Source organism: Varanus komodoensis, unplaced genomic scaffold (assembly GCF_004798865.1).
Source record: "Varanus komodoensis strain SLA01 unplaced genomic scaffold, ASM479886v1 scaffold7_3, whole genome shotgun sequence".
Taxonomy (NCBI): Eukaryota; Metazoa; Chordata; class Lepidosauria; order Squamata; family Varanidae; genus Varanus; species Varanus komodoensis.
Window position 1 is genome coordinate 9,418,048 of NW_025336480.1, and position 27,414 is coordinate 9,445,461.

The 27,414-nt window shown below is 42.7% G+C and overlaps 1 protein-coding gene across 10 annotated transcripts in view; it reads left to right on the forward strand.

The window, feature by feature from the left end:
* The window catches only part of FNIP1 (folliculin interacting protein 1), a 98,642-nt gene that overhangs the window by 13,857 nt on the left and 57,371 nt on the right, over positions 1-27,414 (forward strand). Inside the window, exons 1-2 of one of the 10 annotated variants that reach the window (XM_044454508.1) lie at positions 17,870-18,768; positions 23,568-23,664. The exons of 3 other annotated variants lie outside the window; for them this stretch is intronic. In XM_044454508.1, the coding sequence (XP_044310443.1) occupies positions 18,660-18,768; positions 23,568-23,664 (206 nt within the window). In that variant the 5' untranslated portion in view covers positions 17,870-18,659. Of the gene's footprint in view, positions 1-17,869; positions 18,769-18,921; positions 18,932-22,145; positions 22,152-23,567; positions 23,665-27,414 lie in introns of those variants that run through there. 6 more of the 10 variants (XM_044454504.1, XM_044454505.1, XM_044454512.1 and 3 more) reach the window with 6 other exon arrangements.

The window sequence follows — 27,414 nt, forward strand, 5'->3', positions numbered from 1 at the left end:
GTGTAATCTGCACAGCAACCTTGAAGGAGCTTGTTATTCTGCCAGTTTTAGTTGTGTCTTCTGTTTGCCTATCCTGCAGCCTGTGCAGCAATGTTTTTGAAAGGATTCTCCCAGAAAAGACTCCTTTGATTTATTTAATAAAGTAACTTATGCTGCACTTTGATAATCCTTTAACATAACATCATATGAAAATGTATTTTATTGGTGCAATAGATCAATACTGATATCAGCACCTCCCCTCCCTTTTCAGTGAAATATTTATTCCACTGAGGATTTATTCCACTGAGGAAAGAAGTCCTTAGTGACCTGTTCCTTCATAGCTGCACTGCCGCATCTTGTTTCTTGCAGGCTCCGAGGAAATAGAGGGTTGCAATGTGCACATGCATTATGTATTTTTATATGTTCCTCTTGCTGAAAGCACATCCATCCCAAATTTAAGAGCAGTCTGCCCTTTACAAAAGAAGACCCAAGGAGACTGAGATGTGGTAGAAAATTGTGAACCAGCTTGGGATGTCTTAGAAAATTGTGGTTTCCCAGGATGAGATCCAAATTTGGTGTGGCTCAAGCTCACACTCTCCTCTTACCCTTTCTCTCTTTGCATCTGCGACTAAATGGAGGTTCTCCTTCTGATTTTAACTAGCCACAGCTCCCTGAGATACACTGACCTGGAGAACTGTCCTTTATTTAAACTATGGCTTGAGAACAAGCTAGGATCTCAGACCTCAGTATGATACTGGTTTGTTCTCATTAACTACAGTTTGCCAGAATCCAACATTTAAAAAGCTGTGTTTGGAAGCTTTGGATTTCCTCCTTGTAGGTGTGAATTAAGAGCAAGTGCAAACCAAAGGATCTCCAGGAGTCATTCTCATATAGTGATTTCCTGCTGTATACCCAGTGTATTTGGGTTTCCATTTACTTAGCTTCAGCAGCTAATCTTTTAGTATATATTGCCAAGATTATTTGTGTATTGCCAATAACACAAAGGCACCTTATTTGTGTATTTTCCAATAACAAGTTCTGAGAATGCTGAGAATGGTAACCAGCCATATATAACTAGCTGAGCAGTCACATGTTGCTCATAGATTGCTCATAGATTCTGCTTAAATGGCCTTACTTTCCTGGAAGGGGCCATCAAGTGTTTGTATTTCCATAGGCATATATGGCATTGTGATGTGACTGTCAACTACTACCCTTTAAGTTAATGTTGCCACAAGGAACCACACCTTTCACTTTGTTCAACTGAAATTGCAAACATTTGCTATGTGGCAGACAAGGGAGGGGAGCCACAAGCTGCCACCTGTTTAAGTTGATTAATGAAGACATTAAGGGAGCTGTAATAGCTTAAGACCAGTTTCAACTGTAACATGATATTGTGGCCCTTTTCCAGTTTGTACCAAGTCTCCATTTGGCTATTTCCACTGTCCCCTGGAATCTCCTGAGTTATTCCGGTATGAAATGTGCTTGATCAAGATCTACTTTCAAGATGTCATCCAACTGACCGCATTTAGAAGTCTTTATTTTTAAAAGATGTTTTTCAGTTTTTGGCTCTTGGTTCTATTGGGGCATAAACGAATGCAGGGTTATTGGGCAATTCAAACACTGTATCCTCAGCATGCTAATGTTTGCATGCAGTGCTTGGACTTCAGAGTTTGATGGTGGTTACTACTTTGGGGCATGAATAGATGTGATCTTTGAGTCTGGATTAATTAGAAAACTGGGTGGAATTTCATTTAGGCAGGTACCTTGAATTACACTAGGCTTAGTGTGCATCAGCCTTCTCCAGCCTGGTGCTTTCTAGATGTTTTTGGACTGCAATTCCAAGAATTCCTGACCATTGGTCAAGTATACTGACTGGAAATGGTGGGAGCTATAGCCCAAAACTTCTGGAGGGTCCAGGTTAAGAATGGCTCATGTGCATTATGCAGTGAAAGGGCAATTTAAGAAGCACCCTGATAGGGTGCTGATCAGCTTCTTTTACTCTGCTACTCTGCAATCAGGATGACATGATTTCTGTGTAGAATGTGGTTACCATTTGTGAACTGTTTTCTGTCATACAAAGTGTGCCCGAGGAAGGGGCAAAGATGCAACTTCAGAAATGGAGGAGTCAGTGCCATGGCTAAGAGTGGTGACCCACTGAGTTCAAAAGTCATATTTCATCTCAGCTGTGCACTCACAGTCACGCTCTGGAGGGATCCTGTGATTCCCCACCCTGCACCAGTGGGACAAGATGTGTCAAGGTAGAAAAACCTAGTGTCAGAAACCGGTTTTCCCCGCTCCCTGCCTTCTCCTTTCAAGCAGATGAGGAAGCCAAGAGCCTTCAATGGCAATCTTTTTAATGTTAACACTGGCCAGCTAGTTGGCTTTGTGAGCCGCCCGGAGGCGCTTTGGGTGGCATACGAATGTTTTAAATAAATACATACATATAAAAGAGGACTATTGCAGAAGTAATTATCAAAAGAAGTTAGAATACTGGGTGTTAAGGACTATACTTAATGCTAAGAAGTTGGTTCCCAACTGAATGCTGCTCCTCTCTTCCTAACCAAAAGGAGTTTGTTCGCACTCAGGGTTGTTCTGCTGCATGTGGGTGGGACAGTGAGAATGTACAATGCTGCTCAGTTGATCCGCACTTTTGATCTGACGCCGGACTGTGGGGCTTACCGTGTTATGTCTGCCCATGGCTAAGTGCATCTCTTCAAGAGTTTCTCCCAGAACCAGACATGGTCTGGTTCTCACGAGCTTCCCGGCTTATCACTGGGCCTGCCAGCTTTGGCAATTTAGCTAAGAATTCCAACTCCTCCTCCTCCTCCTCCAGTTCTGATTCAATTTCTGAGAAAACCTAGGGAGAAGTAGGCCTGGTCCCTAGAGCTAAGCCTCTCCAAAACTGAGTGCAGCAAATTCATATGCTGGAGTTGCATAGCAGTTCTAAAAGGCAGCCTTATGAAACAGATGGAAGGTTGTGCCTATCTAGAGGTCTGGAGCTACATTGATGGGAAGAGTTTTGGCTGCTACATGGATCAGCATGATTGGAATCACCATGCTGGTCCAGGGGGGTTGGCTTGTGCAGTTCCTGAGGTCCCAGAACTTCTTCAATTGTCTGTGTGAGATCAGCCATTCTTAGGATCAAGAGATTTTAATGAAATGTCAGTGAGACTGCATACAATGTGTGGTACCAGTGATCATTTCACAAGTCCCATTGAAACAGAGACCCTTAGTGTTGGAACTGTGTGCAGGTGTGGAGCTATGGGATGCTTTCCAGGTGTTTGTGAAAAGTAGGCATAAGTTTTGCACAGGCATTCAGCAGAATAAGCAAGGGTTAAAAACATTCATGGGCTGACAACATGCGCACAAGCCCCACCTCAGTTATCTAGCCGGGGGCACTTATGCAGACCTTCTCACGTAGCCACCTGGACTCTATTTAGATGCCTCCATGCAACTGTGCATGCTGAAAAACCCTGCTCAGATACAAAGTCCCTAGTTCTGAAAAAGAGACCCTGTGTACAGGGGCTATTGAGGGGGGCTTTTGTACTTGCTGCCCTACACAGTTTTAGCTCCTGTGTGTTAAGGCAAACATCTGAAAAGAGTGCTTGCCCGAAACACTGATTTAGATGCGTATAAACACAGACGTTGCTTCTGTAGCAGTCGCAGGACAAACAGTAATGTGTTCCTAAACTCCTGTGTATTATGGGTAAATGTGCTGCTGTTAGGCGTTTGGATATAGAGCAACATAATACACTCTGCATACAAGTGCTAATTGAAGGAACTATATTGCAAATGTTAAACTTACAAACTAGTGTATGCTTTTGGAACCTGATCTGTGATAATACTTAACAGAGGCTGAAAGTTTTCCTCTCTGAGTCTGCAATACTACACACTTCTCTTGTATTAGGTGTCACTGAACACAGTGGAGCTTACTTTGGAGTAAATGTGTATGCGATTGCACTGTAAAACTTTATAATGAACCGAATTCCCATTATTATATGGAAGTCATACCTGTGAAAATTCGGAGACCCTAGAATAAATATTGTAGTTCCTTAAATAACTGAATCTTTGGATCCTAGGGCATTGATAAAGCATAGATAGTTAATATTTACTCTCCCAAAAGAGTGCCTGGAACTGCTACAGAGAACTTTTACCGGTAAAGTGGAAAGAAATGGCCAGTACTATGCATGATTAGCAATACTGAAACAGGAGTAATCCCACTGCACTTGATTTCAGTACTTATTTTGACTGTGTAATTATGAGGGCTTCCTGGACATTGTTCCTGTAAAGCACTGGATCCAGACAGGTGGGTGCAGCTGGGCCGGCAGAAGTGGAAAATGCCACAGAGGGTCTAGGGAGCCTGCTGGATGGGGTGCGATGTGGTGTGTAAGCTGAGCCTGTATTCAATTAATTTGTGTCCTGTCTTTATACCAAAGGTAGAATTCAAGGCTATTAGTAAAAATACATACTGAAGCCAAAATTTCAATAAGCACATGTCATGAAAACAAATAAATTAAAAACGGAATGATAGAAGAAGGTAAGCAGCACCAGCCAATATGAAAAGACCCTTTAACAGGAGACCAAAGGCCTGCCTGCATAGAAATGTTCTTTTCCCTCTTAGTGGAAGGAATGACTGAGTCCTTCTGTCCACAGAGGGTAGATCCAACTCTTGGTGCTAAGAACCACAGATGCAGATATGGGAGCTACGCACACAGGAGCGGGCCCATAGAGACTACAAGAGTAGGGGTAATGTGCATAGGGAGAAAAATCCACATGCAGCTGAAGCTTTGCTGGCTATCTCTACCTGCACTATCTCAATCGCTAAAGAGCCAAGACTTTAAACAAAACGGAATAGTGATTTGTTTCTGGCAGGAGAGCTCCTGCATCAAAAATAGAAAGTCAAGCTCTGCCTGTATGGGTGTATCCTTTCTATATGTGCATGCCCTGTTGTTGGAGTCCAGCCAAAGCAACATGAGAACCTGATTAAAAGGGAGCAGACGTGCATACAACACTGGCACGCACAAAGCTCAAGAGTTGCACAATCTGATACAGACATGGCATGGGTATAATCTTGAACTTCCTTTCTCTTTGGCTTTGTGCCAATGAGCTATAGGCCTGGTTTATACAGTCACTCAGCCATCAGTTCCTTACCCATCGCAGAAGAGCAGGCAAACCTCCTCCTCTTTCGCACATGGCAATACAAGGTTTTGTACCTGTTGCTGTACGTGTGATGAGTTGACTCACTCCTTTCACTTCACACTCTCCTACTCTCCCAAACTGAGCTGAACATGAGCTGAGGCAATAAAGGTCTATCCTGATATATACCATAGTGCATTCTTCTTTCATAGGAAAACATAGGAAGAGCCATGCTAGCTCAGACCATGCTCTCCAGCAAGAAGCATCCATAGGCTTACCTACTCTGATTTTAGAGGCACCATATAGACATCAACATAGTACACGTTGGCAGCCTTCACCTCTGTGAATGTGTCCAGTCTCCCTTTAATGCCATCCAAATTAGTGGCCATCACTGCATCCTGTTGTAATAGTTAAATGATACATGTCGGGAAGAAAGTACTATCTCCTTTCTTCATACCATGCGTAATTGTCTGCGCTTCTGTCATGACTCACCTCACTCACATTTTCTCTAAGCTAATCCATCCAAGATGGTGCACCTTTTCTCACAGGGGAGCAGCTCCAGACCCTCAGTCATGTGAAGCTGCAGTTCTGTTGCCCCTGAATTCAGAGGCTTACATGTACCCTGTAACTAGCACCAGGCCTAGTGACGGCCACCCGCCTCCCTGCCCTCGGAATTTTCTCTGGATGCTACTGCTGGCTGGCTAGATTTAGTGCTGAAGAGGAGGAGACTGGAATGTGGAACTGACATGAGTCTATGACCCCAGCATCCTTTCCTTCCCAGTCCTCAGGCAACCCCCTTTCCCCCTCTAAGGCTCAGCTACAACCTAGAGGTGTGGGGCAGCCAGCAGTGGTGGGAGCTCAACCTTCCAAGTTCCAGGCCCTAGGGATGGAGCTGGGACTACAAGAAATGTCAGGGCCTCCAGCGATTTCAGAAGGCCAAAGGACTGCACCCTCAGTTGCACTTTCTTACACATTTTCCATCTGCAGCTTTCTGACACTCTTCCTTCAATCTCCTCCTGTCCTCCTCTGCTTTGGAACCTGCATCCCATTATTTTCCTGTGCTTTGCACAACTAATGTTCACATATATTTCACTCATTAAAAGATTCAGAAGGCAGATTCCTTCCTGCTAGTTATTTTGTCCTGAGGCTTCTCCTCATGCTGAGGAAAAGGTCCCTTGATCTATTCTCAGCTACCTCAGCACCCTCTTTTTTATTATTTTTTTCTTCTGTCTGTGTCACACACTGTAGCTTGTTAGCATCTTTGCTTTGAAATAAGCAGCATGCTGCTTTAAAAGGAGAAAGAGGCATGAAACTATTATGTTGGGAAATATTTTTGTGAAAAACAGAGAAAAAATGAAACCCTCTGAGGTAAGTGACAATTTAAACAGTTCCTATCTTAGAGCTCGCTCTGTGTTCCAAGAACACAGCCATATGAAGGGATCTTTGTAGTGCTTTTGGCTTGCTTTTGGTAAGCTAGTCTTGCCAACAGCTTCCTTAGGGTTTCCTGTTTGCCCTCAAATGGCCAGGAAAGCCCTGCTCACATTTCTGAATCATGGTGACAGGAAAGCTGAATATCCTGCCTTTTCCCTATGAATATAATGAGTCATTTTTCTGCAAGCACTTTAACATTTGCTGAGAGTTCTAGATAGTATTTATTCTGCTACTCTGGGAAGGAGAAGTGGGAAAAATACTTTCTACCTGCAAGAACTTGGCATAGCCATGGCAGGCTTCTGGCATGGCCAACAAGATTTGCCTGAGATGACATTCCTTTGGGCCAGCCACAATTCTTCATAACAAAAGGTGTTGTAGTGGTTATCTTAGATTTGAGAAAATGCTTTTAAATTCCCAAGATAGTGCTTGTTTCAAAACAGAAACATTGCGGGAAGTATAGTGCTTGAAGTGACGTGGTAAATGTTGCCCATCATGATGATCATTGGTTGAAACTGGGACCTTGTAGGAAGTACATAAAAAGTCCAGGTGGGGCTTGAAAAGTGATGGATGATCCATCCCTTGCCTCCCAAACCCTCTCAAGGCTGTTTTCTCCCAAGAGACTCAGATTTCAAGTGGATTTCTAAATAGCCTTTGTTGGCAATGTGAGCTTGGTTTTGAGATGTCTTTCAAGTTGGAATGCAAAGATCACAAAAAAGCCATTAACTGGGTATCCTGGCTCTAGACTTAAAATTGTTACAGATAATTACAGCTTTGTAGGCTAATATAAATGGCCTGCTGGATGAGGATTGTTGGAATGTGGCAGGACTGACTACATTTTGCACTAGGCTGTGTGCTCTTCTGTGTGATATCACTTGTTCTTGGCTTGTCCTTAAGGTTACATAGTAATACCATTAAACTAAGTACTTTCTTGCTGTGTCTGTTCTATATTAATCTTAACCTGAAATAGTTTCAGGTCACTTAGAATATCTTACATGGGAAAAAGTTGACATCCTCTTTGGAAAACAGAAGTGGTTAATTGTGGTATGTGGCACTAAATTGCTCAGGAAAGCTAGTTGTTTTGACTTCTCTGCAAGTACATTTGTGCACCTGCTATTCCAAATAAGGATGTTCCCCAATTAGCAGTTGCCCTTTTTGCAAGATCTATTCCTAATTGATACAATCTTTTGATGTACACAAAAGAAAATCCAAATAAGCCTGCTGCATTTTAAAGATAAAAGGGTGACAGAGGAAATATATGTACAGTATATACAAGACAGATGCGGTATTCAGTACTGGGACTCTGAGGGGAAAAAAGTGACAGTGGTGCCATTTGGGTGGTTCCTAAGTTAGAAGAGTCAGCTGCTATGGTAAGAAGCCTGAAATACTATAGCAAGGTCTAGTGGTACAGAGTCGCTAAGCAGGAATGGAACTAGACACTATCAAAAACACAGGGTTGCTGCTGAAAACAGCTGCCCTGTGTTAGTTCTTCCTTCTTTCTCTCCTCAACATGTTGCTAACATTGTGCACATACCTACTTCACATTGGTGGTTGTTAATAATGGGGAAAGGAATGGAAATACAGAGAAACAGAGCGAGTCAGAAGGGGCCTTCTGGGCCATCTAGTCTGACCTCCGGCTCCAGCCTGCTCCACACATGACATGCCTACCATGTGCATGTCCAGCCTATACTTAAACACCCTCACTGTTGGGGCTTCAGCCACCTCCCGTGGAAGCCCATTCCATACCCTCAGGGTCCTAACTGTCAGGAAGTACTTCCTGGCATCCACCCTAAATCTTGGTTCCCTGAGCTTTGCTCCACTGGAACACGTCCTGCCTCCACTGCAAGGGTAGTCTCAAAACAACCATTTTGGTACTGTGTGTTATAGTGCAAAGAGAGGTAATTAGAAAGGGACTGTGGTTTTCAATGGCAGTCCTAGGTCTTTGCGTTTCACCTGAGCAGGAATGTTCCTGGAAGAGCAGTTGTGTGTTTGTGATTCTGTGCTAAAACTTTCCTATGGAGAGGCTGTAGCTCAGTGGAAAAGGACATGCTTTGCCTGCTGAAGAACCAAGGTTTTATCCTCATCATCTTTGGGCAGGGCTGGAAAAACTCCTTCAAACTCTGGAGAGCTGCTGTCAGTCCGTGTCAACAGTAATAGCCTTGGATGGAGCAATGGCCTGACTCACTATAAGGTAGCTTCCCACGTTCCTATGTACCTGCAAAACATGCATCATGCAAAGCTGAACAATTTTTGCATCCCAAAAATTTCACCAGGTAGAAAGGCAAACATCTTAAACGCAAGTGTGTCTTCTGTTTTTATTTCTTTTTCTTACATAATGCACAATTATTCTTTAATTATTCCCCCTTATAGTTCACCAAGGCCTGAAAAGATCTGTTTGATCTCCTACAATATTGGGAGGGTGGGTTGGTTTGTTAAAGAAGGCTCAGTCAGTATCTCCTGTGGACTCTATATTGGCGATCCTCTTTTGCTGGTGAAAGAGCATGCAAATGTTTGAGTCTTGCATGAGCTTGGCACAGTAAATAATTGTTGCCCTGAGCATGATAATTCTGCATCTGAAAAATAAGTCCCCCTGGGTTCAGGGAGGCTCATTCCCAGGAAAGTACATAGGATTATCCCTGATGCAGCCAAGAGCTGACTGTACATTCCACCAAATGTATTAACAAAGCAAGCCAGGAATTAAAGGAGAAGAAGACTTCCAGGTAGAAAGATTCTCGCTCTATCGGGGAATTGTTTGAAGCAACAAGCAAAGTGACTTTTGCAACCCAGTGATATGTCCGAAGAAGTCTGTGCCCTTTACCTCGGGGGGGGGGGGTGCGTTCTCTCTGCGTTGCTAACACAGCAAACTGGCAGAACAGGCATTGCCGTTCCTTTGAGGTTAGACTTTACATCCTTGTTTGCTCACGTCTCACTTGTGTCTCATGACTGAATGAATCAACATCTAATGAAGCAGTCACATGAGGGACAGAGTCAAACAGGACTCTGATACACTGTTGATTGTGAATCTTGAAGCACCCGATTTACCTCTTGCTTCATCCTTATGCGTGAAAGCTTCAGTAGTTTCCAGAAAGCTGTCTTTCTAAATTCTTCTTGCTTCACTTCCCCCAACCCCTTTAATGATTAATTGTATTGGAGTTGGGAAAATACACTTGTGTCTAATCTAGCAATGCCAGAGAAGTATGAATAATGGATGGCGCATGTGTGTTCAGGACCTTGCAAATGCCTCCAGAGCTCTTTTCTAATGCCATGTTGGATGCTTGCCTGGTATTGAGGGTCCCACTCACAGTAGCAGTAGCAGCAGAAGAGGTGGTGGTTCACCAATCCCAACCAGGATTCGGAAGTGATCCCATGACAGCCAGATAGTTGTGGTCTCAAGTGACCCTTGTAGCAGATGGACCTCACAGTGCCCCAAAGCAAGTCCATATTTCTTGCACCAGTGCAGCATTCAGAGGTTTCCCGTGGTGGTCCCTCCCTCTTCCAGCCACCCACAGAAGAACAGCTGAGAAGGCACATTGCCCTGAGCTGTTGGGAGAACATAAGGAAAGCCATGCTGGGTTAGACCAAAGGTCCCTCTGGTCCAGCACTCCGTACACACGGTGGCTAGCCAGTTGCCCATAGGGTCCCCCAAGCAGGATGGGTGCAAGACTTCCTCCACCCAAGCTCCTCAGCTAGGAGTGTATGCAGGCATGTCACCTCTGGTAAAGGAGGTAACACGTAGCCAGCCCACAGAAGCAGATTAAGTCTGAACTCAAGGGAAAGTCAACTGCAGAAGAGAAGAAGAAGAGAGCGCCAGTCCAGCAAAGGACAGGCTGGCCAGCTCAGAAGAATGCTAGATACAGCACAAACCTGAGTTCAGTTGATACACTCCCATCTGGGCAACAGTTAAGCATCACCTTCATGCTTCCCCTCTTCCCTCCTTCCCAGTGTCTTTCCTTGTGCTTCACCTCTTTCTGGAGTGTGAGCTACCTAATCACAAATTTTTGTAGCCTGTCCAGAAGCCTTTTGACTGGTGGATAAACAAGCTTTAAGCAAACAAGCTTATGTGCTTAGCCCAAATTATTTGTGAACCAACTTGTGACCTGTTTCAGGTAAACACAGGGTTAAAATGTTTTAAAACGAACAAATAAAAATAAATGAAAAAGCATAAACATATGCAAGTCACACTTCCCACAGTGAGGTTATTTTCATTTTAACCATTGTGTCCAGTGATACAGGATGGGTTGGGTCTCAAGTGTTGGCTTAAATGGCATACAATATGCACTCCACCATTAGCAAAAACTGTGGCGCTCAGGCTATGAGTTTTTAGCTCTGTCCTAGGCAATCCCTTCTATGGTGCTTCAGGCCATAGGACTGGGAATGCTGCCTATCTAGGATTAAAATGGTTGGCATCAATGCAGCATTTAAGGGCTCTGTTGTAAAAAAAATTGCCGTGTGGTGAGGAGGAGGGTTTAGTTTTCCATTCAGGATTCCACCTCTGCCTGCCTGCAACAGTGTGAGGTGGATGCAGTCACTTCAAGCTCACTACGTGGCATCCATAACCACTGTGTGGGCAAGTGGCTGACTGCAGCCTCTGACCATGTAATTAAGCCCAAAGTTGTCATACTTCTGCAGCCACTTGGCAATTTGGGGACTGAAAGATGTTGCTATGTCAGGTAAAGCCTTTTCCTGTTCCCAAATGGATTAATATAGGAAAGAGGCCATTGCTTCTAATAAAAAGCAATTATAATATAAAACAAAAGTTACGTAAGGGGTAGGAATATATTTCCCTAAGTATGCTTCAGAAGATGTTTATAATCTGAAAGTTGTTTAAATTCAGGCATTCATAGCACAGTTGTGTATGTGTCTACTCAAAAATAAGTCCCAATGAGTTCAACAGGATCATAGCCTCAATTCATCTATTTATCCCTGAAGAGTAGTGGCTAATAACTAAGTCACTTGAAGCAGTTGGTAGTTCCGGTCATTTTTAAAATGGTATGTTTTTTAAAACCACCAATTTTGACTCACTATTATAATTATTATTAGCAATACTACTAATTGTCTGGTGGTGCTAGATGAAATTTAAGAAGTGGTATCATATTTAATGTTTCTGGTAGTATCAACTTAACAACACTCTGCAATGGTCTTTTTTCCAAAACTTGGCTGACAAATACTTGTCTAGAGATTGATTTGCTTCTCAATTATCACCCAGTCAACAAGTGCAGCCCCATTAATCAATTATTTGGGTAGGGATTACAGCCAAGGAGAGCTTGCAGACCTCCATGTGCCATATCACTTTCACGTGCAAGGTCATTTTCCCACGTAAGATTTGACCAGGGAGTGTTGCACAGGTATGCCTGCCTGCCTCTCTCGCTCTCTCTCTCTCTCGCTCGCTCTCTCTCTCTCTCTGGCTGCTTCCGCCATTGTGGCAACTTCTGTCATATGCTGAGGCTCCAGGGGGATATGTTGAAAAACATTGCAAAACAAAACATGCAATGCATTCCAGGAAGATTTCACACCGTGAACGGAGAAGCAATTCTCACATGCAAGTTCTCAAAAACGCCAACTCTGTGGCTACATCAGCTGCACAGGTTTCTCATCTTGACCTTGGTCCTGAGCCCAGGCTAGCAGGGTTAAGAATACAATTCTTGAATAAATTGTGAAATTTACATTACTTACAGCAATCCACAGAATTGTTCTTTCTTTTTAGTTGTCAGTGAATTTTGTTGGGGAAAGAAGCAGTGGACGCTTACAAGTAGAGGACCTCCTTGACTGGATCTCCCATAAAATTCCACAAATGAAGCAGGGAGATTGCTTTATAAATCCTCATCCTGTATCATCAGGATAGAAACACAGCGCGTCAGAAGGCGCCTCCTGGATTTGCTGTCCTCTAACTTCTTTGGCATCTAATTTAATACCAAGAAATCTGCATGAGCAATTGGAGTCTCCAAGTCAAAGGGAATCCACCACTTATCACTTATACTGAATTTTTAGAATAAGGAGGTTGGCTTCAAGGGCCATTTATTCATGCTGAAAGTGAACAACTTTTAGAGCAGCATCTGCTGAAGGAGATGGTCTCCAGAAAGGGTTCTTCCAGAATAAATGATTTTCTGTTTAATGTGCCACAAGATTCTTTGTTCTTTTTGCTGTAAACCTCCTCCTGGGTAATCCTCTGAAAACTTTTTCTGAGCACTGGGATTACTTTGGAAGCAGCTGCACTGTGCCCATTTCTGGCATACCCATTTCTCTCCAAGTGTGTGCTTGGGGCTGGTAGGGAGGTTTTTGCAGGGCCGCAGCAGGAGTCAGCTGAAGAAGATGCTGATTGGCTGGTAGTTCCTGGGTAGGTTTTGCAGTCCTCTGAAGCCAGAGACCGCATCTGTGCTTGCCACACTCTTCCCCCAGCCAGTGTGACAAGCCCCACTCTTGACCCAGGTGTAGAGCAGAGAGGACAGTAGGGGACCTTCCCTGCAGTTGCACTAAGCCACTATTTGCCCTCTTCCTGGGGATGGAAATCCCACACAATCTTGGGTGCAACTTGGAGAGTCCCAAGTCCCAAGTAGAGAAAGGATCAACTTCAAGGCCACCACAGATTTTGGCTAAATACCCCCCCGCCCCCATTTCTGAACTCTGCATTTTAAGCAACTTTAAAACTGTGCATGTTACTGTTTTTAAAGAAGGATGCCTAGATGGTACTTAAGAAAACAATAAAGGAGGGAAGCCCCTTGAAGTGGGAAAGCTGGTGGCTTGACTAGAGTTCAGTTGGCTGCTCTATGTCTCATCCAGCAAAGGAGCCTGCATTTGTAATCCTGCTGAACAGTTCACACTGAGTTGTCTTGTGATATTGCATCTGTTTTTACCCTGCAGGATCATGCTTGGAAAGCTTCTTCCTGAAATCCTGGGGTAGTCAGAGTAAAGGTATGAGCCAGGTGGCCTCCTGCAGTGTTCAGTTGGCTGTTCCTCTGGATCATGGCTGTGCAAATGGCTGTTAACATCTTCATCCCCATGTAAATAGTAGCATGCACCAAGGACTAGATGTCCAAAGGGTTTCTCCCTAACAATTTATGTCTGAGTCTTCACTTGGTCAGGATTTGCCCAGATTTCTTCAAAATGTCATTGTCAGTTTCAACCCTTGTTGTACATCTGAAAGAACAGATCGCCTAAATTGATGCACCATTCTAACCTATGTGGCAATATTTATTTAAGCAGCATTTTAAATGTTAATACTATGGAAATTTTATTTGGCCAGGGCGGCTTATTTTATTCTAATATATATATATATATATATATATTGTTATTGTTTTAATTTATTGTGCATTTTATTGTATGTTGTGAGCCGCCCCGAGGCTTCGGCAAGGGGCGGCATAGAAATGTTTTAATAAATAAAATAAATATTTTCTCACAAGCCTTTGGTAAGTTTACTTGGACCAAAGTCCCAAACAGCAGAATGAAACTTGGTGTCAAGGGAGTGTGCAGAAGATTGTAGTCCCAGCACGGCAATCCTAGAAGTCATCAGTTTCAGTTTTTACATTTTAACTGTAACATCCTGCCACAAAACAAAACTGGTGGCCATATCTAGTTTATAAATTTGATACAAGTTATTAAAAGTTATTGAAATTACAAATTTAAAATGTGCACGTCTGTGTTTGAGTATGCATGCTTTAAACAGATTTTAAAATATGAAATGTTTTAGAATGAAGCTTCAGTTTTAATCAACACTTTCTAACCATCATGGTTTTCACTGGAAAAACATAGAAATCTAGCTGTAAATTATGGAATGGTTTCCAAAATCTAGAAGTCACAGCAACAGTTTCACAATTTGCTTATTCCTGTTCCCATCCCTCACCAGCAGAATATTGTATGTCTAGCTGGAAACCGCACATGTAATTTTGAGAGATACAGATAATAGCTTCAACAGAATGGCCAAGAGCAATTTTTCACTAGTAATTTTTCTTCCCAGATCTTTCCATTAAATGTGCACACTGCTCTATTCACACTTTCATTTTAATAGCTCTGGGGAAAGATTGGGTGCACAATAAAATAACTGTTTGGCTGGGAAAAAATGCGCTGTTGTCTTGCAGTACCAGTTGGTATTATGTAGACTTGTTTGGTGTCTATTTATAATAGATTGCAATTGGGAACTGGATACAAAACAAACACTGGTGTTCCAGTATAGCTTAACTATGCATCAGATTTTTCCTTGGCTAGTTTATTTTTACTTAACTATCTGTAACTTATTCATTTAGCATTGAACACCTTTAGAAAAAAGCTTTATCTTCTCAAGTATCCATCAATGTACTATGTGGATAGTAAGAGAGCTTTTCATAAAATCACAATTCACTTACTACTTTTCACAATATTGGAAATTTTGAGGCTTGCAAAATCAACTTTTACCCAAAATTGTGCTTGCCTTTTACCTAAAATTGTGCTTGCTCTGTCCATTGACTTGATGATGGGCATCTTCTTTGTGACCATTTTTGTAGGTTCAAGCTAGTGCTCGTTCCTGCAAAAATGGAAGATAGTGTTTTTAATAGTTTTGCAAAAATTTGTCAGTACTGTTCATCTGTACAGTCAGCCAGTTGCTTAATTCCTTATCCTGTTTTGAGATTTCAGTAAAGTAAGAGATATCAGATTTGTTTGTTGATGGGGAAAATAGATTCTGTTTCAAACATACATTCACTATGATGAAAGCATAAGACATCCTCCTTAGGTTGATAGTTTCTAGATAGCATCTCTTTTTTTTAAAGCCACTGACAGTGACTTAAAGGTCCATTTTTACAATACATTATCTTTCTAACGGCAGAACTGAACTTCGTTCAGAATTAGAATAAAACCAAGCATAGTATCCAGTTACAAAACAGGATCTCAGTCCTTATTACAGGCATTTCAGGGCCTCTTTGCAACAACCTGGGCATTGCCTGCATTTCCCTGCTGTTGGTTTGCCTGTTTGTATTTTCTGAGGCTGGTCTTCATTTCCTAGACCTTTAGTTGAACTCCATTCACACCTTTTCCTGGTCACTGGCTAGACAACAATTGCACCTTTTTTAAAAGTTCCTTTATGCACATGTATATTAGAGTCAGGTAAGATGGAAACTCACTCCTGTGAATAGATATTTACATAATAGAATAGGTTCTCTAACTTCTCACCATTACATTGATCAAAGGAGAAAAGGTCACTTTTGACATCATTATTTTAAGAGCGAGATGTGCACTTAACCATGGTTCCTTTTGGGTGTCGCTGAATATGCGTTCCCTTTGTGTTCCTTAATAACAAAATAATAGACAAAACTGAGTGCTTTAATGCGCCATTGATTTGAGCAGAGCCTAAAAGATAGGTTTGAAAGAATTGTGTCCATTGGAAAAAATTACCAGCCAATGCATCAGGGCTGGGGCTGTTGCATTCTGAAGATTTAAATAACTAGATGTTGGAGCAAGTTAAATAGCAAAATCCTTCAGACTTGTAATAACTGAGCTGTGTAATTCCAGGTATAGTTTCCTGAGCTGAAATCCACCAAATGCAGAAGTAACAGAATTCCCAGAGCTTTTTTTTAAAAAAGTGAATTCTTTAGTGATCTACAGAGATCCAGTGGTCAGGGACCAAACCAGGTTTGGACTTAGGTATATCAGATATCCCTCAAACACTAAACAACAGTGCTGGAAGAACACTGCTGTTCTTCAGTGGAATCCATCAAAACTTCTGGACACTGAATGGCATAATCCAGTAACACTGATTTTACAAATATAAGATAGCTAGTGAAGTGAGCTTCCCAACATGCTAATACATGTTTGTTTAACTCATGAGTTCTTGAATTCTGGATTGCTATGAAGTGCAAACCCACATATCACGATAAAGCATGGGTTGTCAACTATAAAAAACCCAAAAGAGAATTCATGCTTTGTTTTCAGGTTGTGAGCTCTGGTTTGTTTAAACCATGGATTGTTATTACATGTAAACCCAGAACTATGGATTGTCCATAAGTTGTTTCACCAGCCTAGAGAGCAGATGGACAAGAATAATTAAAACAAAAAGAGCCCTAGCTGCTCTACATGCCAGCACCTCAGTACCATAAGGACATTTGGGTTACAAGTAGGGAGTGAGCAAAGGAGGAGAGAAACAACCCAGGAAGTGAGAAAACAAACCACAGTTTGTTAGATTATCTGCTAGATAAACCCCAGGTAGGTTTACAAACCATGTGTGAAATAAACCATGGGCTTTAATAATGTGTACACCTAGTCAGACTCTTTCTTGTACTGTATAAAATTGGGGAAATCTTCCAAAAAATCAACATTTTACAAAATATATTTATGAAGAAGGGTTGCCATCCAACATGTTTCTGTTCTGTCCCTACCCTACCCTGCACCATAAAGTAACTGAATTTTAGGAAATAAACAACATGTGCTTTAGGGGACTGACAGGAGTCTAAAGCTAAAGAAAGATTAGTGATGTTTTAAACTCCCTCCCTCCAAGATTTGAGTATGCCATTTTCATGGGGGGGGGGGGTTTCATGGTGGCATGACTTAATTTTTCTCCCCAAAAATGTACACAAATTTTTTTAAAAATTGCTTGTTTTTAGAAAGATTCTAGTTTCTATGATGGTTTCTGCAAACATAAAAACCATGAATTCTTTGTTATTTTCCTTATTCTCTTACGTCAAAGAGACAATGGGAAAAGGGTGTTCAGAAAGACAGACTGCCACCTTTGGGAGCTGCAGTACTGAACACAATTGGGAGGAAGTCCCAGTGAAATCAGTAAGACTTACTGCTGAGGCAAGAGAGAAAGGATTACACTTCCAAGTAAACTGGAGATTCTTCATGACTTGCTCTTGCCCCATATTCCAGGATTGTAGGGCAAGCCCTACAAAATCTGCGTTTGCTTTTATGATGAAATTCCTGAAACAGCCCTTTCCATATTTATGTGATGCCCCAGAAGCAGTTATGAAACCTTGTTTACAGCCAGGAAATCAGGCAGGGTTTCTAAGTGGGTCTTAAACTGCACATTGTCATCCAATTGTCTTTGCAGTTTCTGGGGTTTCACTTGTAATATTAATGAGCCCTTAGAGAAGCAAACAGTGCTTCCTTTGTTCCTATAGAAGATCCAGGCTGAGCAATGCTGGAGGGTACAGATTTCAGGGTGGGGGGATAACAAAGCTATCTCTTCTTACTTTAAATGCACTCTTACTGGGATTCTTCCCAGCTCTGTGCCAGAAGAGTGCAATAAAAGGGCTTGAACAAGAAGCATAATTTTCCTGCTTTGTGCTGAATAATCAATCAGGCATCCAATCAAGAGCTCGGCTTGGCTAAATGGTTAATGGCCTTATTTTCATGGTGAAATCTGCATGCATGTCTGCAAGGCGGAGCCGGGATTGGCTGGCAAGCGGTTGCTGATCCAGGTGGCATATACTGACAGCTCTGGGTCACATGATGACTATCAGGGCTTGCTTTTCCACTCATCTGGCTGAGCTTGTCAGCAAGGGTTGAACACAGGCATCCTGCAGCTTCCAAGAATGTAGAAAATGAGAGGAGGGGAAGGTGGGAGGTCGCCCGGAGAGGAGGCTGCATTGTTGTCTTTCTCCCTTCAGTCCATCTGGATTTCTGGCAGACGTGGATCATGGAGGTTCGGGGCTGCAGCCACCGCTGCTGGGCAACCTGGTCATGAGGCTCAACCCAGATCGGTTTTGCTAAAGGAGAAGGATAGAGGAAACTGGCACAGTGGCTGCCAAGGGGGCACTTAGCTCACTGTTGAATTAGATTGATCTTCTGTCCTCTGCAGTAACACACTGGAGGAGACAAAGGAACTGGGGAAGCAGGGTTTGCTTCAGTAACAATTCTGGACCGAACAACAGAATGGAAAGGCAGGCTCTCTGTTACGAAACTGTAGGGCAGCATCTATGCACGGACTCTGGTCTCGAAGCTTGGATTCTGCTTCAGGGATCTGCTTCTTTTCTTTGAGGGATTTTGGTGGGGGGGTGTCAGTGACAGGAATAATCCTGCTTCTAAGATCAAGCTCCTCTCTGCATCCTTGTTTTCCTTTTTTCCTTTTTTGTGCTTCAGCATGGAACGTCTTTTGTTTCAGTTAAATTCAGACCTCTCGATCTGTCACCTGACAGTCTTGTGGTTCTGGATGAATGTGGTTCATTTCTATTATTAACCTGGGTTGGCAGCTGGTCTTCCTAACAGGAGTTTGTAGAGATTCTGAAAAGTGGAGCTCGCTTAAGGGACAAAAATGCTTCCCAGGTATGACAAAATATTAAGATCTGGGCAATCTTTTCAATTGCAATTCGGTAAACTTGGTTAAAAAGTGTGTATGTTTGATGTTGTCCTGTTTTATTTTACAGAACTGATGCTGTCTTTATTTTATTTTATTACAGAAGAGCTTTGTAGCATGGCAGGTGTGTGTGTTTTTGTGTGTGCGTGCATGTGCATATATGTTCACAGTGCAATTGAGATAATTTCTGCCAATAAGTACACCCTATTGAGTTCACTGAGCCTACTCCTAAGTAAGTAGTTGTAGAGTTGCAGCCATAACCTCCTATAGTTTTTTCAAAGAGATTTGCTGCTGTAGTGAAAGATTATGGAAGGCTGCCTGAAATACTAATCCATCAAGGTTACAATCTTGTTTAGGTGGGACTGCCTGTATAATAAGGATTATTTCCTAAAATAATCAACTAGTGAAAGTTTCAATGTATAATAAAGCTCCTAGAAACTGAACATGTGCTTAGAGTTGGGGTACAATATACTTTAAAAGTATCCCCATACCTTATCATCTGACTATCTAGAGCATGCTCCACTCAAATGTATGCATTTTTAAATTCCATTATTTTCCATTAAATTCCATTATTGAAATACATGTGATTTCAAAAGTGCTTCACTTTGGCTTCATCATGCCCCCTCCTGAAGTACTTGTAGCTAGTATTATAGCAGTTAAATGACGAAAGCATCAGTATATTCTTTTAATCCATCTTACCCAGTCCAATTATATCATTTAAAAAAAATGGGCTGAGGAATATTTGCAAATGGGGAGTGGGGGGATTTGAGTGGGTCTTTAGCAGATGATCCTACTACTAATCCTGAATCAAAATCTGTTCTTTAGCCAAATGGAAAAAGGGACTATAAACCCACAGGCAAGAGATAACAGTGAAAATTAGCTCAAGTTAGTTTTATTTGGTCATTGGCCGTGTTGTTTGGGGACGATGGAAATTCTAGCCCAGTACATTTGGAGGGCACCAAGTTGGAGAAGGCGGGTCTAGAGAACAGTCTGACAGAAGCCCAGAGACAGCATTAGAGATTGGATTTTTTTAAATGTGACATTCAAAGTAGCGCAGGCTATAAAACAATTCAGGATGGTTTAACCAAAATTTGTGCAGCTTAATTTAGAAATTATTGGAGAATGAGCAGGTGAGTAAGATGGGTCAGATTCTGTCTTTGCATCTGAAGAAACAGGTTGCTGCCCAAGGCCAGCTCCTACCTTCAGCAGCCCCCCCCCCCCCCCCGGGAGCCTTACCTTCTCATCCCCACTGTCACCAAGGGTTATTGTTCCTCATCTTGTTCACAGTGCCTGTGAACAAGGAGCCAGTGGCATCTTCTGCTCCCACTCCTGGCCAACACTGTACCCTGGACCAGAGCAAGAGGCAGGAGAACCAAGCAAATTGCAGTGGCGAAGAAGAGGAACAAATCCAGAGGGCTCTTGTGGGTGGGACCCTGCTGAGGGTTCATCCTTTGGTAGTTGCTCAGCCTTGCCCACCCGATCACTGCCTAACAGAAGTTGGTGTGATATCAAGCATTCATCTGGACAGGGGTTACTGGATTCCAACTTTAGCTGTGCAGGTGTGGCATGCAGGAAATGTGGCATTTCCTGCCACATAAAACTTTCAAACTATTCAAACTTTTGGAATAAGCCCTATTTATTTCTGGCCTTTTGAAGAATTTGTCCCATTCAGAACTTTAAGTCTGTCTATGGTTCCCCTTCTGTCCCAGTACCAGTGTCAGTTGCATCTTCCTGCAAGACTGCAAACACTGAAGTAGTGCTGTTGGCCCCATAACTTTGATCCAGAACCACTTCAGTGTGATAGTTAAGAAGGTAAGAAAGAGGACTTCCCCACTCCTGTGGTGGAGCCCACTGTGGTGGAGAGGATTGAGAGGCTGGAGATGGTTGGCACAGTCTGTTGGCTTCCCTTAGAGGTGAGAGCGGAGTGTCAGAAAAAGCACGGAAGATCTTATGATGTCTCAGGGGCATCATGAGAATTTGGGAAGATAATCTGGCAAAGGATGTCCTGACTTTCACAAAGTTTGGGCGGATGGGCCTGATGGACCACCTGTGCAAGACCCCTTTCCACATCGGCTGACCTCAGGCACTCTGAAAGCAGGGAAAGGAAAGCTATCGCTGATTGGGATTACAAGTCCATCATCATGCTCTTTGCGCAGGGATTGGAAGAGTTCATTAGAGGTGGGGAAACTCCTGTAATCAGTAGTTGTATGGGTTGGAGGGGGCAGGAATTGCCCAGCAGGGCTAGACGGCTATGGGGATGGGACATTTTCTTTGTTTTAATGATGGATCCTGAGGAACAATTGCGGCTGCACAGTCACACTAGTTCTTTGAGTTAAGCCAGCTCCAGAAATGCTCCTTTTGCCCACTCCCGAATGCATATAAGCACTGATCCCAATTGATTGCCCAATGAATAGAATTAATTCCACTGTAGCAGAACATGAAGCCCCAAAGTTGGTGTTCACCTCCTTCTTGCCAACTGCAAATATTCATGATATCATAAGACATCTAGTCTTTCCTGATCCTCCCTTGCATTCCTGCATTGGCATATTTTCTAACTCTCTTTAGATCAAAATTTTGTTCTGCATTTGTGGGCCTAGCTGTGGAATGCCAAGAACTGAGAATTCTGGCTTTCAGTTTTTCCGTGCCATTATTTTGCTTTTTGTAGGAAAAATAAAATGTTTTTAGGAGCTTGTGTTTATAGAGTACCCAGGGTTTATAACAAAACCCCTTACCAATTAAAGATTTAATTTAATAATTTAATTTAATTTAATTTAATGTAAGCTCACCCATGTAAATCAGAGCATGGCACCTTGGCTCCCTCTCCAGAGTGCCCTGGAAGCCATACAGGAAATGTAATTTGACCTTCGGTCTCAAAGAGGTTTTGCATCCCTCCTTTAAAGAATAGGGCTGAAGTGCTACATCCTCACTCCATGTTCTCATTTATAAAAAAAAGGACAAGGGGGGAATTGTTTCAGATCATCCTTTTTCACAAGCACTTATATGTTTGGATGTTATAAAATTAAAAAATAACAACAGCAAGTTACCTGAATTGTATTGGTTTGTATAGGTGTCCTGCAATTGGAAATGTTCAGGATAATCATTTGAAGGTTTCTGTGAATCCCTGCCCTGAAATTTGCAGTGGTGCCCCTCTTTCTGTTTTGTTCTCTAGTCGGATCCTGTCTGTGTTTATTTGTTTACTATTATATTTATATTTTCCTTTTTTCCTCTTGCCAAGAATCCAGGGTGGCTTACACTGTCCTCTTCCTCCCCATTTTATCCTCACAACAACCACCCTGTGAGGTGGGTTAGGCTTAGAGTCAGTGACTGACCCAAGGTCACCCAGTAGCTTCATGTTCAAATGTGGACTAGAATTCCGATCTCAATCCCAGCCCGCCACTTGAACCACTATGCCATGCAGAGTCCGTGATTAGCTCTTGCTTGCTGCTAGAATTTGGAGGTTCCCTTCAAAGTTAGTGTTTTCTAAACCTTTGTAAGCTTCCTTACCAGAGCTTCATCACTTTCATCAATATTGCGTGATTTGAATACTGTCTGTCTGTCTTTCCATCCTGTCTAATTTCCCTCCCTCCCAGTTGGGTGCCAAAAGCAGATTTTAATGTTATCTGTGATGCAGAGTAAGCTAAGAGCCTGCTTGGCCCAAGGCCACCTCCCAGGCCTCAGAGCTGCGTATATAATACGGTTTCCCACCTATGGGAAGCCTAACGCTCTGTCATGGTAAATCACAGTGAACCCAGTGGAGAGGATGTGCTAGGTATACCCTGGAAGTAGATTCCTGCAGATTCAAGTAGATCCAGGCTTCACCCACTTAGCATAGAGCAATCCAGCAAGATGGCGCCATCAGAGCTGGTTTTGTAGCACTATGCAAGGGTTTGTGGACAGCCCTAATACCTGTGTTTGTATGGCTGGTGTTTCTATAAATTAGTTATCCAATATAAAATACTTGATTAAAGCACTTTATTGTGGGTAGAGCTGGAAACTAAACCTAGGTATGGCTAACAGGGAGATAAATCTCCCTAAGTGAATAAAGGCAGTAACTTAAGTTGACAGGTCACTAGGTGATAGTTATGAAGGAATGACTGTGAGGTGAGAAGGGTTTTACCAGTAAGGGTGTTACCTGTAAGAATTCCAGGTGAGGATAAGATGTCATCAAGTAACTTAGAATGTGTATTTTAAAGCCCTTACACAGCTGAGGAAAGCATTCATGGGACTGCCATGCTATCTTGGCAGACTTATTCAAACAGAGCCACATTTATTTGGATAGCAAGACTTTAAAAGTGGGGTGCTTCTTGCAGGGCAGGCTTGGTGGGCAGAAGAGCAGGTGTTTAAGCCTTCCTTCGCCTACTGATTCTGCCTTACAAATATCGCCCAGTGTTGGGAGCCAAGGTTCCTCCTCTGAGTTGTCAAAAGCTACACGCAGTTTCCCTTGCAAAACATCCTTTATTGCTCCCAAGTACAAATCACCCAGAGCAGATCTCTGAGCATGCACAGGGTGGTTTGCTGAACCCACTTCTAGTGTTTGCTTCCAGGAACTCTGCTTATGAACATGCCTGAGCCCCACCCCCTCAGGAGGGGCTCTCTGAAGGCGAACACACCTCCTCTCTGCGCCCCGCTCCTTCAGTTGGGCCCCCCGCCTCTGCTTGATCGCTCACCATGTGGTCGAGAGCAGGGCGGGGCGGGGGCTGGTCTTCATCAGAGACTTCCAAATCCTCAAAGGCCCCTCCCACTGACTATACATCTTGGCCATTCCCAGGAACAGTCTGGCTCAGTGAAGTGTCTGGCCTTGAGATAATCTCCTCCGCCTACTTCATCTCAGAGTCTCAACAGGACCCACCCTCCCCAGTCGCACTGTGAGTTGTTTTACATTCTAGTTCTCAACCATCTAGAATGAAGCCAGCAGTTTGTGAGAATGAATGCCCCAACAGTCATCCTTATCACTCCTGACACCCAGGTTGTTTTCTCCTCCGGAGGGCTTTTTATCCCGTTAGGAGCCCAGCTGGGCTCAGGCAAAATACAGTGAACAGAGCCAGGGGGCGTATTTGCAGGGGAGACTTGGCATGTGGACAAAGAGTTAAACACCTGTCTTGTGCCATAGGTACCCACTTATCCATCACTGCCATGTTAGGGCGGAAACAAGGTGTTGGACATGGCCAGAGTAAGACCTGCAGGCCATTAGTAGCTCCTCTGAAGAAAAGCTTCCTTAGAATTTCCCCTGGAATGACTGGCTCATGGCAAGTTGGTGCAAGGTGGCCATGAACGCCAAGGTGAGAAGGAGAGGGTAGCGGCCTACAAGCCCTTATTCTCCTTACCTTGACTAATTTTATTGTATTTTTTAAACCCTGCAGCTGCACATATTTTAAGCCATGCATTATCCATGTTATGAATTTTGAATTCATTAGGAACACCAAAATCCTGAACACAGTGAGGCAATTTAAATCCTTTTGAATGAAATGGGATTTAAACAGCCTCATCTTTCCTCAGTTATTTGCTTTTCTGTTATGTATTATAAGCAGTGAGTTTGTTATTGATTCCTATCTCATCCTTCATATGGTATAAATCCACTACCCGTGAGTCACTCCCCATTCACAGGTTCCAATCGCTGTAAGACTCAGCTATGCCAGGTGCTACAACATCTGTTTTATGGAGAAGTAACCTTAATTTTACATGTACAAATCCTTCATGCAACATTACATCAGCAAAGGTATCACCATACCCACATACATACAGACATGTACTACAGAATTCCTTTAAAACCTACAGCGTTTTTAATTTTAACCCATGAGATCACTCTGATGTTAACCTAACCCTGACCCTGTATGGTGTAAATCATTGCACATGCACCAAAATAATTAACAGAATAAATACTACAAGCTGAAACATAAACTGGGCACTAGTTATTAGCAAGAGGATTCAGTGTTTCCCTTGTTATACATCACTGTAATTAGATGCATTTGAATGCTTATACTTTTCCACTGAGGTGTCCAGTAGTAGTCACTGTTAGGAAGCTCAAGAGTGACTTGGGTACCAGATGAAAAGGACCAGGAGCCTATTTCAGGGCGTTTGTTCTATCAGTGTTCTAAAAAGGTGCCAATATGAAAGGCATGCAGGACAGATAAGCTGGCATAAACTATAAATATCATTTGCGTAGATGCCCTTAAAAATAGTTTTAAAGTGATTAGTTGTCCGGCAGTTTTTGTAACTTTAGTTAATATGATGTTGGAAGTAATAATTTGATAGCCGTAATGTTCTAGGGAATCAGCCAGTGTTATTGGATATGATGGTGATGTTAGGAAAATTATGAGAATTTTCCATAGAATTTACATTTTATCTAAATAAAATTTGAAACTATTTGCATTGCAGGGAAAATTCAACGAAAGTTCATTTTAGTGGCTTGTAGGTGGGAAACCCTGTTGGATTAAATGGTTTGATAAGGTGAAACACATTGGACCTCTATTTTCCATCTGTATAATGGGAACAATAAGAAAGCTGTCAAGTGTCTCTATGGGGCTATTCTGAGTAATGTCATAAAGCAGTACTTTGGTGTCACAAATGGGAAATAGGGTAATGTGCATCTTGTAAATCAATATAAGTTTTATGTACTTTGAAAATGAAGGCAAATGTTTTTGTTACATACAGGAAATAGTGCACGTTTATATTTTTCATAAATTATGCTAAGGAACAAAAAGGATTTTTGTCTAAGTGGGAATCCATGTTTTGTTGTTTTTATAAAGGATCATGATAATGTAACAAAAATATTATCAGCCCTCTGGTCATACTAATATTTTGTAGATAGGATATGAAGGAGTAAATTCTTTCAGAGGGAACTCAGAATACTGGAATGTAGCTTCTGCAATCTGAATAAGTTGGAGCAAAGAGATTTCAATGAGTGGAAAACCATATCTAGTCTGAAATACCATTGGTGTTTACCTAATCTAGAATTCAGTTAAGATTGACTCCTGTTGAGTTGCATCTAAATCAGTGGTTCCATCCATAAAACTGCAGTTTTAAAAACAATTAGTATACCCAATCTGTTCAGTTTTTCACTTTTTGACCAATGCTGCTTCTTTCTTCTTGTTGCTATCTTCTGCACCTGTTTCCTGGTATGAAATGTTTTATTAGTCTGATTCAGCTTGAACATCCAAGTTACAGTACATGGTGGAGCACTAAGATCAGTGATCCACCTGTTCTGGTATCTTATTTCTGGGTACTTTAAGGTGGGATCCTGTCTACTTTGCACAGTATAGGGACCAAAAGAAAGGGTTTAAGGAAGCAATCCTACAGTCTCCTGACATCATCTGGGAGATTGTAGGATTTATTTTGAAGTCAAAGCAGTGAGGTCCTCTGGCAACCTCCATGTTGCAACTGGGCCTTGGAGGGAAAAGAGTGACAGGCTGAGGAGGGGTGAAGGCTGGTGCTCCTGATTCTAGCCTGTGTTCCAGGTGCTGAATTTGGAGGGCCAATAGATAAAATGCAGGGTGTTGCAGAGGTTCCCGCTGTGTCTCATGCCTTGTACTGGAGGCTCGTATGCCTTCAAGGCTTATGAGCAGCCACCCCGAGGGTGATAGGATTGCACCCTTAGGTGCTTAACAAAGAGCTTGGTGTTTTAGAGCATCCTATGGCTTGGGACCATAGCAGCCATTAGGATGTACAAAGAAAGGAGAGGCTGAGCAGCAGAATTACCAAAGTGTATAAAGTTGGGTGAAATGCAACAAGCAGAAAACAAATATAAAATAAATAAATGTGAAGAGGTAAATAAAATGGTAAAGAATGGAGTGTGTTTCAGTATCTGTTCTCTGTTGGTTGCAGGGAGCAAGGCAGGTTAAAATAAGTTGAGTTCAGATCATTATGTGCTTGGCACTAAAAAAAAGCTGTGTTTTTACAACCCGCTCACAACTGAGCATCTTTTATATCCAGCTCAGGACCAGATGCCACTGTTCCATGCTCCAGATGATAGAACGGTTTGGCCATCTACTGTATCCCTTGTTGGCTGCATTCCACTGATGGGCAGGACCAAAGACAAAAGGTCCAGGTGCAAAAGGCTGTAGGATCAAACATTTTAAAAAAATGCCAGCATATTATATCTGGAGGAAACCTCTCACAGCCCCTCGGGGGACCATAGGCCAAACTGGATTCCCAGATCTGAGGGCAGAAATAGCACTCCAACTCCTGCCCCTCCTCTTGCCTTGCAGCTGGTGCAGAAAGAACGGTCCTGGCCGCTCTCTGAAGTTGCAAAGCGACCTCAGAGAGGGGAGAAGGGGGCATTCTGGAGAGCAGTGAGGGGAGAGCCTGCAGAGGCCCGGATATGAGCCATCTGGAACGTCTTCCAGCCGCTGCCCCTCCCTCTCCAAGATGTTCCAGCTGGACAGGCAAACGGCGCTCCAGCAGAAATGCATGGCAGGAGGATGGGGGGGCACCTTTGCCACTCCTGCTTGGTACTGGATGACAAGCTCCCAGTTCAAGTGCTCAGCTGCCGCCACAGGATTGCACCCTGGAGCCTTTTCTGTCAATAACTAAGCCTTAGGAGAGGTCTCTGGGGAGGGGTGCAGAAAAGCCAGGGACCTACCGCCTGATTGCTGTTTGGGGAAAAAGGGGTTGGCGTA